This window comes from Narcine bancroftii, chromosome 8 (assembly GCF_036971445.1).
Source record: "Narcine bancroftii isolate sNarBan1 chromosome 8, sNarBan1.hap1, whole genome shotgun sequence".
In the NCBI taxonomy this organism is placed as follows: Eukaryota; Metazoa; Chordata; class Chondrichthyes; order Torpediniformes; family Narcinidae; genus Narcine; species Narcine bancroftii.
The window spans coordinates 76,501,252-76,518,066 of record NC_091476.1 but is presented as its reverse complement, the minus strand read 5'-3'; the positions used below and the strand labels follow the sequence as shown (position 1 = coordinate 76,518,066).

Genomic DNA, 16,815 nt, shown 5'->3' with positions numbered 1-16,815 from the left:
CTGCCCTCAAACTACACTTGTCATCGTGGCCTTCACTGGAAGGAAGAGCTGAAGCTGTCAATATTCTGAAGTGTTTTGGGGTGGAATTTCACCCAGGGATAAGGAGATAGATGTTGTCACTTTTGTTTGTGGCTAATCTTACTGTGACTGTAAAATTTCAATAAATAACTGAGTAAATGTTCTGGCTTTATCCTTTACTATTGTGACGTGAGAGAAGGCACGTGCCACATCAGTTGAAGGTTTGGAATTCTACTTGCTGTGTAAGTTTAAGAACATCTGCAATGAAATTTAATGCACATGTAATACACAGCAGGTAGTGCCTGTGTATGTGCTTAGTTAGGCATTACAATAAGATGCAAACTACTCAGTATCCTTTTACTGCATAATCATAAATTACAGCAAGCCATAATCAGAATAGGCAAACATGCAACTAATCAATTGGACCAGGTGCTTTGGTCATTCCAAGCATCAATGACTTGTGAGAACATACCCACAGGTAACTTCTTTATAGAACAGAAGATGCTTTTTAAAAGTCCAAAAACAATGGGGAAATGATCTGGAAATTGTCCCTTCAGTGGAAATGACAGGATGCTCAGTCACATTTTCTGGTGCCCAGTTTCAATGGTCCTTTGGCCACCTTCCTTTCAGCTCTCTTGGCTTCAATTTCCCTCTTTCTCTCCTCTCGCTTTTTCCGGGCAAGATCAGATTTACTTAATCCTGAATTGGGAAGGAAATGTCAAGTTAACCTGTCCATCACATCTGTCAAAGCTGTATCTCCATATTGTGCCTATCCAAATGTCCTTTAAATATCTTCCTCCATGTTAAATCTCCACAGAGAATAAGTCTAACTTATCTAATTAACCATTTTGGCAAATTCCATTACTGCATGGTCCCAACTCTACCCTATCCAGCTCGGTTGCCAGTTAGTGACACTAACTTGCAACCCCATGGTTTCCACATTGATCATATTTGTAGTAATTGCTAGAAATTCAGCCTGTGCTCACCTTTCCAGACCTACAGAGCATTCACCACACCCAACCCAGGCCAATTTTAGATTCCTTTATAAATAGCAAATTTCGATGAAAATCCTGAGATGCTGAACTTCAATCATTGCTGAATGCTTCCATTTTGATGAACATTAATAGTGTGAAATCAGGCTGAACAGCAGCAGCTACCAATGATGTACAGCCCACGTGACAACAGTCCAATCATATGAAAACTCAATCCCAGAAACTGGCAAAAATAGTTTATGCAATTCCATTGCCAGCTGCCCAAGGAAGGCAGAAAACTAACCTTGATTGAACTCCACAGACTCCCAGTTTTCCTCTGTGTCCCAGCTGCCAGCAGTATCAGTATTCCAAGCATCCTCGACTTTCTGAAATGCCACAATTTGATAAAGCTGATATACCCAAAATGTTTTCAGTACAAAGTGGTGTTTAAAATATTACTTGAGGTTTAAATTGAGCCAGCATGAAAACAGGCTCTTTAGGATCATGAGTTTGAAGGGTGAGAGTTAACCAGAACTCCCAAAGAAAATCCATGTAGACATGGGGAGAACGTACAAACTCCATACAGTCAGTGTGGGATTGGAACCCGGGTCAAGTCCTGATCACTGGCGCTGTCACAGTTTTGTGCATTTGATACCTTGGTGTCTGAAACGTTTGTTATGCATCTTTCTCTGCTACAGAACGCTACTTGACCTGCTGAGTTTCTCTGGCATTTTGTGTTTTAACTTAAATTGCGATGACTTTAGACCCGTGTTTGCAAAGGGCCTATACTCTGCCTAGTGGTCTATGTTCTACTTTACTATTTTTGCCCATTTGTTTAATCTGGTCACATCCCGTTGCATTCTTCAGGTTTTTGACAAAAGAGGCACCCCCCCCACCTAAATGTCCAACCTCATCTTCCTGGGCACCAACCAGATGGCATTAACATCAAGCTAATTAACATTAGCTTCCTCCCACCCCCATCTTTCCATGTCCTTTTGTCCAGCTCTGTCTCTCTGCTTTCCTCCAGTGGCTCTGCTTTCACTGTTGCCAATTCCTCCCTTCTTCCCAGGTTTGTACTTCAGGTAAAAACACAATGCTGGAGAAACTCAGCAGGTCAAATAGTGTTTTATGTAGCAGAGATAATGATATGTCACCAACATTTCGGACTTTAGCTCTTCATCATGGGAAAAAGAAGACAGGAGGCTGAATTAAATTGGTTTGGGGGGGTGGGAGGAGGAGCATGGCCCCATGTGCAGGAGGGAATCGGTGAGGGGGAATGTAACTGAATGGAGAGTGAAGGAGATAAGGATGGGGAGTGGGCTGGCAGAGACTGGAGACGTTGGTGTTAATGCTGTCCGGATGAGAGGGCCCAAGTGGAATATTAAGTGTTCTCCAATTTACAGGTGGTCTTGGTTTGACAGTGCACGAGGCCGTAGGCAGGTGTGGGCATAGAATTAAAGTGGTTGCCCACTGGGAAATTCCTGTCACTTAGGATTATTTTTTTAATATAAACACAACCGCTGTATTCCAGGAAGTTATTACCAATTTTCCCGAAAGCAGTCTGTGTAAAAAGATTGGATCGAGAATGAAGACTTATTCCCGTTCCGAGATTTTACTTCCCTGACCCCTAGTTATTTTCACGGATCGCCTGCGGTCTAAACTGAAATGCACGAGATCCATGAGCAACGGGTTGATCCTCCTTAAATAGCGCACTTCAGGTATTCTGTCTAAACCCGCAGTGTGATACGGAGATTTGGTCGTTCCTGTGTCAACGGCCACTTTTGGAAAACGGAGATGCTTCAGAATGGAAAAAAATCTTAACTGATGTTTTTAACTGAGGTGCTCAGCAAAGCGAGTCTGTGCCCAGTCTCTGTTGTAGAGGAGACCACCCCTGCGGACCCACAGGTGAAGTGTAGCTTCACTTGGAAGGACTGTTTGGGGTCCTGAATAGTAGCGATGGAGGTGGTGTGCAGCCAAGGGAAGGTGCCAGAAAAGGTGATTATTGGTGGGGAGGGATGAGTGCACGATGGATTCCCTGCCTCCTTTTTACTGACACTTTGAGGAAGGGCTCAGGCCTGAAATATTGGTAATATTACCACGTACGGTCTGACTACAATGTAGTGTCTGCAGATTTTTGTGTTTTACCTGACACCGATCTTCGTGCCAAATCCACCTGTTAGCCCACTAACGGGGCTTCAATCCGAGAGTTAGGTTAAAATAGGATCAATAATGCACAACTTTTTTCTCTTGTTAGATGAAAGTTGCATCTCCAAATGGAAAATGGAAAAAAAAACCTTGAAAAGGCTCTTTAAAAGCAGGAAAGTCATTCTTGGCTCAAAAATCTCTCCTTAAATCCCAGCCTAACGTGGGATCCCTTCCTGTACTTTGCCTCCTTTTCCAAGGTAGGTTTAATTGTGATTGAGAGTGAGGCGGGGGGGGGGGGGGGGAAGGCGACGAGAGGGGTGGGGAGAGGGAAAGAGAGACACACATTCCCATTCACCTGATCAGCAGGTGCTTGATTGATGGTGGTGAAGTAGTCCTGCCTTCTCCCACTGCCTGTTCCATCCCAATTGTACTCGCTGGCCAGCCGGGTCTCCTGCCGCCCTGACGGAGCTTTCACCTTCAGGCCGGTGCCCAGACTCACAGTGACCTCGTTACCCCATTCAGCATCCCAGCCGCCCTCTCCAGCTGGAGTGCACCCCTGCGATGGGACGGCCGAACTCGTCCAGCTCTCCTCCAAGTCCCAGCCCCACTCAGAAGCCACGGGGTTTGCTGCACTGCTCCGAGTGGCAATAACCTCCTGCAAACGAGTACATTGTATGTGAAGGCCCTGCAACAACCGGGTCATTATAGAGGAAAGATCCCCCCCCCCCCCCCCCCCTTGGGCATGAAGGGCAAGACTTGTCTGCATATGCATTGTGTGTTATGTCTGGTCATGTTTTGCACTGAGGACTGGAAAACACAGTTTCGCCAGCTTCTACATGTACAATCGAATGACAATAAACTTGAAAATAGGGTCATAAGTTGTCGACAAGGAACAGCCAAATCACAGTTTTAAAGAGATAAATGTTGGGCCCTTTGGGGAGAATGTTAGCCCTCTAGTGAGCATGTCAACTCCTCCCTTTGAGGAGACCGGCTCCCCTGCTCGTCTCGTTATGGTCGTGGCCACATCACGAGACATTCAGGGTGCGCAGCGCCAGAGCAGCAAGTCTGTCCCATCATCTCACAACTTGGGCGGGGACTACCCTGGCAGAGAGCCGCTGCCCATCCTAGCCCAGCCGCAGGAAATCGGAAGGGTTGCAGGGGATGTTTCCAGGACTGAGGGAGAGCTTAGAAAGGCTGAGTGTTGAGTGGAGGAGGGCCTGAGGGGGGTGAAGGTCTATTTACCAGGACTATGGACCAGCCATTCTTATCAGGTTACTGGGGGCTGCAGCACATTTTAAGTAAAAGCCATGTTTTCACAGTAATATTTTTTCATTTTTATATAGTTGGGTGGGGAGTACAGAAGAAGCCAAAACAAGGCTGCTCCACAGGGAAGGGGCCCATAAACATTGAGGTGCAGTAATTTCATTTTAAAAAAAATTATGATTCTCAAGGACATTGAAAGTTTAAGAGCCAGGATGGAGGAGAGGCAAGGCAGGGAGAGGAGAGATGGAAAGAGAGAGAGAAATGAAAAGAAAGGGAGAAAGAAAGATGGAAAGAGGGAGAGAGAGAAATTAGAGGGGGTGGGAGAGACAGACAGGAAGAGAAAGAGTCCTGCGGGGGCCATAGCATAAGGTTGAGAATGGGTGCTACTGAGGGCTGAAGTTTAAGGGGAACCTGTGGGACAATGCACCCAGGGTGGTCTGTACGTGGAAAGAGCTACCAGAGGAAGTTGTGGATGACATGGTGGAGCCATCCAGTTAGAGATGGCCCAGAATGCCACCATGTTTGGCATGAAGGAGGTGTTCCCAAGGCTCCAACGTGGCATTTGCCATTTTTCGTGCCTGTGCACCCACTGGGAGCAACCTGGGGGATGGCATCCTGCACCCACCATGAGTGGTGTTGGAACGTGAATCTGCAGGTGATTGGACTAACGGCCAGGACCCTGGCTCAGGTTCCAAGGGGAGGCTGCAGGACATGGGGTCCGTTTTCGACCCACGAGTCTGTGCTGACCATGATCCCAGATCCTTGATCTCATCTGCCTACAAATCATCCATGTCCCTCCCCCACATGCCCAGCATCACTAGTCACCCACCGTCCTGTCAGAAGGCTTCTTCTTGCTGCTTTTCCCCGATGACCACTCTGAACCTCCGTCCCATGCCTCCTTCTCACGTGGCCCCTCCGATTTCTCTGGCTCCTGTTCACAGTCAGAGCAGCAGGTCATGGGAAGGGGGAAAATCACTCGTCTCCCCGAGACCAGCCCACTCCCTCCCAGCAGCAAGCTCACCCTGCATCCATTCCTCTCTGTGCTCCCACCTCAGGGTGCCAGTGACCCATTGTTCCCACCCACCCCAGGGTGCCAGTGAACATGTGTATCCACCCCAGGGTGCCAGGGACCTTGCATTTCCACCCCAGGGTGCCAGTGACCCCACGCACAAGCACCAGGGTACCAGAGAAACTGTGTTCCCACTCCAGGATGTCGGTAACGCCGTGTACACACCCATGGGTGCTGGTGAAAATGCATTCTCACCCCTGAGTGCTGGTGAATCCATATTCCTGCCCTTGAGAGCTGCTGACCCCGTCTACCACCCAAGGGTGCCGGTGACCCTCTGTACCTACCTCCAGGCTGCCCCAGTCCTCGTCGTCCCACCTCTCTGCTGCCTCTTCCTCTGCCGACCCTTCACAGGGACCAGCGTCCATGCTAGTGGCTGGTGGCTCGGCCCCCTCACCTACCAATACAAGGGCATCCTAGTTATCACTATCACCCACCCTGTTCAGCACCCCGGGTGCCAACGTTTCCCTCCACCGCCCTTCTGTCCTCTCCTATGTTCACACTCCTTTCTTGCCACTCCCTCGTCTCCCGCTCCTATGCCCACACTTCTCCTTCTCCCACCCCTTTCTCCCTCTGCTTCTATGCCCACAATGCTCCCTCCCTTACTATGCTCACACTACGCCTTCCCCCTCCCTCCTGCAGGGGTGAGCCTCCACCTTAGCTCTCCGGGGAAGGGTCGCAGAGTCCCTAGGCCCATGTTCACCCCATCAGACTGCCTTGTGGATCTCATACAATGGGTAGGAGTGAATGTGGAGTAAACCCCTCCCCCCCATCCCTGTGACCCAAAGCCCAGACTGTAGAGAGTAGACAGGGGCCCTACCTCCTGCAGTTCGAGTAGCTGCTCCGGTTGCCTGCACCGTGCCGGCCTGGCCTTCAGTCGTCTGCCCTCCGGTGGCTGGGCTTCCCCGCATGAACTTGGACGTGAGCGTGGATACGCCTGTGGCGGCCCAGCCAGCCCACCCCGTGGCCAGGGAACCGGCCGGGCTCGACGAGGCACAGTTCACGTCCCTCTCTGCAGATCGGAGAGAGAACACAGGGAGGGTTAGTCAGGGGGAAGGTGCCATCACACAGCAGGGCAGAGTGCACACCTCAACGGCCAGGGAGGAAGCCGGAAGGTACAGAGAGAGATTATATACCATCCCAGCTCTGAATCTTGTCCATCCCTCTAGTAACTGCCTGATGATCTGAATCTGTTCCACTTGTCCCACTCTGCTCTCTGCCACCCAGATTTCTATTTAAAAACAGCACCACTGCTGGTGGTTTTAACCTGCCGAGAGGAGGGGGGGCAGAGACACAGCACTCCCCCGCGGTGTCCAACTGCTCCGTACAGGTTTTAAGTGGGGTCTGGGCCCAAAATGGCGGCACCCGTGATCAGCAGTGGCCACGAGGGGTTGTAGACTGGGGAAGTGGAGGACTGGCGCAGGGCACTAGAAAACAGGGAGATCTCTCCCCCATTCAAGGAGGGGATGACCCTACGGGACCACGGTGGCAGACCATTGAGGGGCTCTGAGGCTGAAGAACACACGGACTGCTGGAGACTGGCTGAACGGGTGCCAGACATTGGAACTGGGGTGTAAGAGGGTGCCAAGATCACTGAAGGCTTCCCGAACGCGTAGGATGTTCAGATCTGGGGTTCAGGTTTCTGACGGAATGGACTGAAGAATGTGCAGCTGCAGAAGCACAGGAGGTGAATCCACGGACACTCAGTGGCTCCCTTTATACCGCAAAGCCATGGTATTCTCGTAGATATGACCTGTCTTAGGAAGCTGGCTTCACACAGAGCCAAATAAAGCTAGCTCCATGAGCACTCCACCGCTGAGACTACCTACCAAGATGGAGCAAAGATGGGCAAGTCTGGACCACCGCCCCCCTTCCCCACCCCAATCCACCTTGCAAATCTTTCACATAGTGCTCGAATGATGGGTAAAACCTGGCTTTTGAGCTCTGTAAAAGGGGCTAGTGACTTGGGGGTGGGGGTGGGGGGAGAGAAGGACTTTTTTGCTTCTCTTTCTCTGACTGTAAGGGGTGCCAGGCAATTTCTGCTGATGGTGAATCTTTGTCTGCCTTTTGGTAGACTAAGGGAAATATCGTGTAACATTACATGACAACAAAATCACGTGACCTCCTGCAGCACGTTCTCTAAACTTAGTGAACGCCAATCAGTTGTGCAAAACCTTATCAAAAGTCCCAATACATCAACTGTCGTCAACAAAACTTGAGAAGATCAGTCAAGCACGATTTCCTGTTTGGAGAGCCATGCTGGCCTGGACTAAACCAGCCACTCCTCCAAACACATCTTCAATGTTTCAGCATTTTCCCTGACTAAAGTCAGGCTAACTGGTTTACAATTTCCTATATTCTCCCTCCCTCAATGCTGGTTGCCCTTGATTCCAAGGGAATTGAACGATTATTGGTACATCCACTATCTCCAGGGCCAACTCCTCTGGGACTCTGAGAAGCAGCCTACCAGGCCCTGGGGAATTATCACCTTCCACACTAGCCATTCAAGGAACACAATGTCACCACTGTAGCAACTACTAACAATTCCTCTTCTTCACTAGTCCCTCAGATGCTCACCAAGAACTTCAAATTCCTCAGTGTCAACAACTCTGAAAATCTATTATGTTGATGCAGTCACAAAGAAGGCTTGCCAGTGGCTATACTTCGTGAGGAGTTTGACAAGATTCAGTATGTCACCAAAGGCTTTTGCAGATTTCTACAGGTGGACCGTGGAGAGCAATCTGTCTGGTTGCTTCACTGCCTGGTACGAAGGAGCCAATGCTCAGGACAGGAAAAGACCAGAGGGTAGTGAACTCGGCCTGCACCATCACAGCCAACAGAATTCACTCCATCCAGGACAATCGACATGAGGCGGGCTCTCATGAAAGCAGCCTCTATCCTCAAGGACTCCTCACCACCCAGGCCGTGCCCTCTTCACTCTGCTACCATCGAGAAGGGGGTCCAAGAGCCTGAAGACAAGCACCCAGCAGCACAAGGACGGCTTCTCTCCACACCCCCCCTCCCCCCAACCATCAGATTCTTGAACAGACAACGAACCCCAGACACGGCCTCACTTTCTTTTCTTCGGACTAATTTATAGCCAGCTGCTGCGAAACAATGAATTTGTGACTAGCCCCATGACAACAGAGTCTGACCCCATGTCTTCCAGTAATGTTACGTGCATGGACATATCAATTACACCTACACTCCCTGTGAACAAGATACAGGTGGCATCGTGTGTACTCACCCACTTCCCCAACTTTGGATGGATCCTCCGAAACCATCTCCAGCTTGGCCAGGAAACTGCGGATGGCTTTGAAAGCCTGGAGAAACATTGGAGGAATCCACTTCAAGCTTCTCCGTGTAATTTGCACGTTTAAACTCGCTAAGATTGCTTGCCTGACACCAGATGCATGAGCCACCTACCTAGCAAAATTGAAACCTGGTCCCCAGGGTGCCCCCCCATCCCCCCTGTAATGGGAGGAGCAACACCTCATATTCAGCGTGGGCCCTCTCCAATCAGACGGGATTAACATTGACATCGCCAGTTTCTGCCAGCTTGCTCCCCGTTCCCCCCACTTCTCCATCCCACTGTCTCCTTCTCACCAGCTCTCCACCCCTTCCCTCACCATCCCTCCCACTCATCCACCCCTCCCTCCCTCAGCTCCTCATACCTATCCACCCCTCCCCTCATCTGTCCCTCCACTCCTTCCCTCACCTGCCCCTTTTAACTCTAACCCTCCCTTCCACTGTTTATTCTCCCTCCCTCATCGACCTATAGCTTGTGGGATGGCTCCGCCCCTCCCCCCACAGCATTTTGTTCAGGCGTCTTAGAACCATAGAACACTACAGCACAGAAACAGGCCCCTTCGGCCCTTCTAGTCTGTGCCAAACTATTTTTTTTGCCCAGTCCACGTCCCTCCATAAAACTGTTCAAACTCCTCTTAAATATTAAAATCAAGCCCACATTCACCATTTTAGCTGGCAGCTTGTTCCACACCCCCATCACTCTCTTTGTGAAGAAGTTCTCCCTAAACTTTTACCCTTTCGCCCTTAACTCATGTCCTCTGGTTTGTATCTCACCCACCCTCAGTGGGAAAAGCCGACCTACATTTACTCTGTCCCCCTCATCATTTTAAACACCTCCATCAAATCTCCCCTCGTTCTCCTACGCTCCAGGGAAGTCCGTACCTGTTTAACCTTTCCCTGTAACTTAGTTCCTGAAGTCCGGGCAACATCTTAGTAAATCTCTGCCCTCTTTTTATCTTATTGATATCTTTCCTGTAGATCGGTGACCAAAACTGCACACAATTCTCCAAATTTAGCCTCACTAATGTCTTATACAACTTTACAATAACATCCCAGTTCCTGTACTCAATACTCTATTTATGAAGGCCAAGATGTCAAAAGCTCTTCTACAACCCTGTTCACCTGTGACGCCACTTTCAGGGAATTATGTACCTGTGTTCCCAGATCCCTCTGTTCCATCGCACTCCTCAGTGCCCAACCATTCATCGTGTTTGAGGTAGGAACATCCAGTCTACTCACCATTAAGCTGGTCTAAACCATAACCCACAATTTGTTGATCCTTCAAATATTACAAGAAACAGGAGCATGAGTTGGCCATGTGGCCCTTCGAGCCTGCTCCATCATTCATGTCTGAATTGGCCATGGACTTAGCTCCACTGACCTGCCTTTTCCCTATAATCCCCCTCCCACACACCAATCTATTTAACCGTGAAGATATTTCATGAGGCAGCCTGTACTACTTCCTTGGATAGGATATTGCTCAGACTTGCCACTCTCTGCGAGTTCATCCTCGTCTCCGTCCTCAATCCAGTAGGCTGTGCACCCTACTGGCCATTTCTCTCTTATCCATTCTTTTCATTATTTGATTTGTTTCTGTAGCAACCCCTCTCATCCTTCTGAATTCTAGCAAGGACCATTCCAGCCTGGCTACACTTTGCTTGTACTTTGACGAAGGGCTCAACCCCAAAGTGTTGCTCATGTATCTTTATCTCTGCTACATAAAGTCCGCAGCTCGACCAGCATCGCGGCATTTGACCCATAGGATAGAGAAGGGAGAGGAGGAAATGGAGGTGGTCGGAGAGCCGATCGGATTTTCACTTGGATGGAGTCAAGCTTCTCGAGGACTGTTGGGAGAGCCACACTCCCCCAGGCAGGTGGGAAGTGTCCTGTCGCACTTAACCACCTTTATTTTCCTTAAAAGCACCAGAACTTCCTCTTCTTTAATCATTATTGTTTCCAGAACTTCCCCACTTCTTTCCTTTCCTTACACAGATCAATATCCTTCTCCTTAATAAAAACTGAAGAAGAAAAAATCTCCCTCATCTTCTTTGGCTCCACAACAGCCGTACACTCTCATCCTCTCAGGGACCAGTTTGATTCCTCACTGTCCTTTTGCTCCTCTGTAGAATCCCTTTGGATTTATTTTCTCCTTACAGGACCACACAACATTCTATCTCCCCTTAACCTTTCTCATTTCCTTCTTCAGGTTCTTCTTACATTCTTTCTATTCCTCAAACACCTCATTTACTTCATGCTGTCTAGACTTTTTGCAAACCGCTCTTTCTGAACTATATTTCCAATAACCCTCGAAAAATAAGGCTCCCTCATACCTTTAACCTTTCCTTTCATCCTGACAGGAACATGCCATCTGTTCCCTCAAAATGTCACCTTTCAATGCCCTCCATTTTCCTTCTACATCCTTCCCATAAAACAATTTATCCCAGTCCACACCTTCCCAATCCATTCTCATCTCAAAATTAGCCTTTCTCCAATCAAAAATCACAACCCTGGGTCCAGACCCGTCTTTCTCCAGAATTATTTTGAAACCAACTGTGATCACTGGATCCAAATGCTCCCCAACACACACCTCCGTCCCCTGACCCATCTCATTTCCTCACAGCAGACCCAATGCTGGCCCTTCTCTTGTTGCTACCTCTATATATTGATGTAGCAAAGTCCGACCAAGGCCTCCGCTGGCTGGATATTTGCTCCCATCTTCACCATAGGTCGATGTGTCACTTCAGGAAATGTTTACAATTTAAAACTTTCATATTGTTTTTAACCAATTATTTTCTTATTTATTTGAATAAAATTTATTTTCCTTGATTATTTTGCCAGTTGCTTGAATGTTGGATACCAGGGGTTTTTATTTTGCTATATAAAGTACTGTACATGCTCTTGTATAGGACGACCCTGGAATTTTCACCCAAAATGTTGGTTTTGAGTGATACCCTTTGTATAAGGCCCCCTCCCCGCCAATAAAAAAATCTGGCCTTATTGCTGACCAGTGGATGCTATTAAGCCAAATCACAATATTTTAATAACAAATAAGAAGTAAAGGTTTACATCTTACTTGAATATTTTAAGATCAACCACCATTGGATCCTGTAACAGGACGTTTAAAGTCTGTACGGAGCCGACAGCAGTCGGATGGACCCCATGTGGCAAGCGCGGGGTTGTTCACATTTCACAGTCAAGGTGAAAATGTTAAGTTTCGGGTTGGCTATACAACAGGACTCTGCGAGAGCTACTAAGATTCTCCGGCAGTGTGGTTTTTATTTAAATCACAGCATCTGCAGACATTCGTGTTTTACTCGCCCCTGCTTCCAAGTTCCCCAGCCAGGGGACTTTGCCCACACACCACCTCCACTTCATGGATGCCCCCCTCTCTCCCTCCACAGATGACGGCCTCCCCCACCCCACCACGCTCTTACCTGATCACGGACGTTCCTCTCAGGGTCTGCCGTCAGTGGACTCAGCACCAGGAGCACCTTGTGAGCACAGTCGGTGATGGAATAGTAATTGTGCGTGGCGGCCAGCCCCAGCACCCCGGCGGCCCGGGACGGAGCGAAGGGGTCCTTCATCGCACGGGAGAAGGCAGAGATGAGGACCCGCTGTCGCGTCTGTGGGGGCAATTGGTGAACATTAACCTGGGACACGTGGGGGGGGGGGGCGCGCTGGGAACAGATCCTTGAGGACAGAACTTCAGGATAAAAGGGCGTCAATTTAAAACAGAGATGTAGAAAAATTTCTTCAGAGGGTCGTGGAATGTGTTGCCACGGGCGGCGGTGGAAGCGAGGTCGACAGGCAGAGATTGATAGCCAGGGCACCAAGGGTTTTGGTGTGAAGGCCAGGATATGGGGCTGTGAGAGGATGGATCAGCTAACGATTAGAATGGCAAAGTAGGCTGATTGGGCCACTTCTGCTCCTAGTGATCTCTTCCCTCGGCCTGAAAGCTGGTTTGGATGGTGGAGAAAAGTAGGGCCCCTGGAGGAAACCCAAGCAGGCACGGGGGGGAAACATACAAACTCCTTTCAGACAGTGTGGAATTCGAACCCCGGTCTTGATCGCTGGTGCTGAAACAGCATTGCTAACCACCACGCTAACTATTCTGCCCAATATGCTTTTGACATTGGAGAGGGTCCAGTGGAGGTTGACGAGAATGACCACTGGAATGAAATGGTCGCACTGGACAACGACGATCTTGCTTCCTGAAGACCTTTGTGTGTAATAAGTTAATAAATTTACAGATATTGTCTGTTGTTTGTCTTTTTTTAATAAATCCAGTTTGGTCTAGATTTACTATTTTTGGTACATAGTTGGCCAATCTGTTTGCTAATAGTTTAGTTATTATCTTATAATCTGTGTTAAGTAGAGATATTGGTCTATATGACGCTGGTGCGTGGATCTTTCCCTGACTTTGGTATGTTATTGCTGTTTTGCATGAATCTGGTATGCTTTGTGTTTTATCAATCTGGTTGATTACTTCCAGGAGGGGAGGAATTAATAAGTCTTTAAATGTTTTATAGAATTCTATTGGGAATCCATCCTCTCCTGGTGTTTTATTGTTCAGTAGTTTTTTTAAAATCTCCTGTAATTCTTCTATTTCAAATGGTTTTATTAATTTATTTTGCTCCTCTGTTTGTAATTTCGGTAGTTCAATTTTAGTTAGAAATTCATCTATTTTGTCTTCTTTCCCTTTGTTTTTAGTTTGATATAGTTGCTCGTAGAATTCCCTGAAGTTTTCATTGATCTCCGTTGGATTATATGTAATTTGTTTGTCTTTTTTCCTTGATGCCAAGTACCATTCTTTTAGTTTGTTCTGTCTTAAGCTGCCACGCTAGAATTTTGTGCATTTTTTCTCCTAGCTCATAATATTTCTGTTTTGTCTTCATTATGTTCTTCTCCACCTTATATATTTGTAGTGTTTCATATTTTATTTTTTTATCTGTGAATTCTCTTCTTTTAGTTGTATCTTCCTTTATTGCTAATTATTTTTCTACATTTGTTATTTCCCTTTCCAACTGTTCTTTTTCCTGATTGTAGTCCTTCTTCATCTTAGTTACATAACTTATTATTTGCCCTCTGATGAACGCTTTCATTGCGTCCCAAAGTATAAACTTATCTTTCACTGATTCCGTATTTATTTCAAAGTACATTTTAATTTGTTGTTCAATGAATTCTCTAAAATCCTGTCTTTTAAGTAGCATGGAGTTTAATCTCCATCTATACATTCTTGGTGGGATGTCCTCTAGCTCTATTGCCAATAACAGGGGTGAGTGGTCCGATAATAGTCTAGCTTTATATTCCGTTTTCCTAACTCTCCCTTGAATGTGGGCTGATAACAGGAAGAGGTCTATCCTTGAGTATGTTTTATGTCTACCTGAATAATATGAATATTCCTTTTCCTTTGGGTGTTGTTTCCTCCATATATCCAAAAGTTGCATTTCTTGCATCGATTTAATTATACATTTGGTTACTTTGTTCTTTCTGTTATTTTTTTTTTCAGTTTTATCCATGTTTGAGTCCAAATTAAGGTTAAAATCCCCTCCTATTAGTATGTTCCCTTGCTTATCTGCTATCTTCAAAAAGATATCTTGCATAAATTTTTGATCTTCTTCATTATGTGAATATACATTGAGTAAATTCCAAAATTCTGAATATATCTGACATTTTATCATTACATATCTCCCTGCTGGATCTATTATTTCCTCTTCTATTTTGATTGGTACATTTTTATTGATTAATATAGCTATTCCTCTGGCTTTTGAATTATATGATGCTGCTGTTACGTGTCCTATCCAATCTCTCTTTAATTCCTTGTGTTCCACTTCAGTTAGATGTGTTTCTTGTATGAATGCTTTATCAATTTTTTTCTTTTTTCAGTAAATTTAACAGTTTCTTCCTTTTGATTTGGTTATGTATTCCATTAATATTTAAAGTCATATAGTTCAACATAGTCATTTCACTTTGTTTATCTTTCCTTTCAACACATTATAAGACAACATTTCTAAAACATAAAATATTTCCACTATTCTCATATCTAAAATTTCTTTAACCCCAATAGTCCCTCCCCTTTCTGAGTTGCCCTTTGTCCCTTGTCGGGCAACCACATCTCCCCTCTCCATTTGGATTTGTGAATCCGCTCGCAATGGTCAACTGATTTCGCAGTGACTGTTATTCTTCCCCACCCAGCCCCCCAGAAAAGATTTTAATCTTCATATATAACAAAGGTCACTCTCTTAATTCCCTCCTTACTTCCTTTCTTCCCTTTCTTTCCCTTCTTAGTTCTTATATATATACACACACATACATATAGTTTGTTGTCATTTTTGTTCTTGTTACATCTCTTAATCTCTCTGTCTGTTTTGTAGTTGTTCTGCAAATTTTCGTGCTTCTTCCGGATCCGAGAATAGTTTTCTTTGCTGCCCCGGAATAACTATTTTAAGTACCGCTGGGTATTTTAACATAAATTTATAACCTTTTTTCCATAGGGTCATTTTTGCTGCATTGAACTCCTTTCTCTTCTTCAGGAGTTCAAAACTTATATCTGGATAGAAAAAAAATTTTTGACCCTTGTATTCCAGTGGTTTTTTGTCTTCACTTATTTTTTTTCACTGCCTTCTCCAATATATTTTCTCTTGTCGTAAAGCTCAGGAATTTTACTAGAATGGATCTTGGTTTTTGTTGTGGTTGTGGGTTAGGGGCTAATGTTCTGTGTGCCTTTTCTATTTCCATTTCTTCCTGTAATTCTGGTCTTCCTAGGACCCTGGGGATCCATTCTTTTATAAATTCTTTCATATTTTTGCCTTCTTCATCTTCCTTAAGGCCCACTATCTTTATATTGTTTCTTCTATTATAATTTTCCATTATATCTATCTTCTGAGCTAACAGCTCCTGTGTCTCTAACTTTTTTTAATCAGATTCTTCTAATTTCTTTTTTAAGTCATCTACTTCCATTTCTATGGCTGTTTCTCGTTCTTCCACCTTGTCTACTCTTTTTCCTATATCTGTCATGATCATCTCTAATCTATTCACATTTTCTTCTGTACTTTTTATTTTACTGAATTCTTGTGATTGCCATTCTTTTACTGTTTCCATATATTCTTTAAAAAAAAATATATCCATGTACTTGCCCTTCCCTTCATCTTCCATTTCTCTGTGCTCTTCCTCCTCTTCTGAGTCCACTCCAGGATGTGTCCTTTACCTCTGTCTCTTCTGGTTTTCTTGTTGGGTTGTTTGTTTTATTTTGTTGGGTATTTTTGGTCTTCTTATTTTTAATTAGAAGTGTCTTGGTGTTGGTCTTCTTCCTCTGGGTTGGTCATTTGTTGTTTCTTTGATTTCTTATTTTTATTCTCTTCCTTCTTGTTCTCGTTATTTTCTATGTTTTCCTGTTGAGAGTCTTGCTGTTGTGTTGTAGTTGTCTGTTTCAGCTGTGGAGATGTACTCCTCAGCTGGTTTCCCCCCCCTCCCGTCAGTGTTATTTTTGTCTTGCATGCGCATGCGCAGTTGCGCACTTTTGTTTGGCTCCGTGAGCCATTTTTGTAGTCCTGAGTTCGGGGTTTCCACTGACCTCAGGGAGCGGGCTTCTCTCTCCACGGCGGGCCTCCTTGTACTGGTAAGGCCTTCACCTTCCTCCTCCGACGTCCTTCCTTCTTCTTTTCTTCCCGTTGTTTTTGGTTTTTCTTTCTTCGCTGCCATTTTCTCCACACTTTTACTTTCACTTTGTTATGGCTTTTTTTACTTTTCTGGAGAGGGCTGGAGTTCCCCAACCGGCCACTACTCCATCACGTGACTCCACCTGACCTTTGAATGTTTTTGATGGATTTTGAGCTGCTGATCACCTTAAAAATTTCCAATCAAGTACCTTTTTTTTTTAGATATCACTAATTTTTGTGATTTCCTTTCATATTTTAAGCCTACATCAAGCAGACAAAACCCGTGAAGTGCAACATTGAAAATTCATTTTCTGCCTTCGCACTCGGACTCCTTCCCCGCTGATCTTGGCGCTGTCAGTGACGAACACAGTGAAAGGTTTCACCA

The 16,815-nt window shown here is 45.9% G+C and overlaps 1 protein-coding gene across 2 annotated transcripts in view; it reads right to left on the bottom strand.

The window, feature by feature from the left end:
• Positions 1 to 361: 361 nt before the first annotated feature.
• scyl1 (SCY1-like, kinase-like 1) overlaps positions 362 to 16,815 on the bottom strand; it is a 31,540-nt gene continuing 15,086 nt past the window's right edge. The window contains exons 11-18 of one of the 2 annotated variants that reach the window (XM_069894258.1): positions 12,207 to 12,395; positions 8,711 to 8,786; positions 6,284 to 6,475; positions 5,751 to 5,860; positions 5,227 to 5,328; positions 3,490 to 3,789; positions 1,294 to 1,375; positions 362 to 717 (exon numbers count right to left, since the gene is read on the bottom strand). In XM_069894258.1, coding sequence (XP_069750359.1) covers positions 593 to 717; positions 1,294 to 1,375; positions 3,490 to 3,789; positions 5,227 to 5,328; positions 5,751 to 5,860; positions 6,284 to 6,475; positions 8,711 to 8,786; positions 12,207 to 12,395 — 1,176 coding nt within the window. In that variant the 3' untranslated portion in view covers positions 362 to 592. The remainder of the gene's footprint in view (positions 718 to 1,293; positions 1,376 to 3,489; positions 3,790 to 5,226; positions 5,329 to 5,750; positions 5,861 to 6,283; positions 6,476 to 8,710; positions 8,787 to 12,206; positions 12,396 to 16,815) is intronic. The other variant, XM_069894259.1, reaches the window with a different exon arrangement.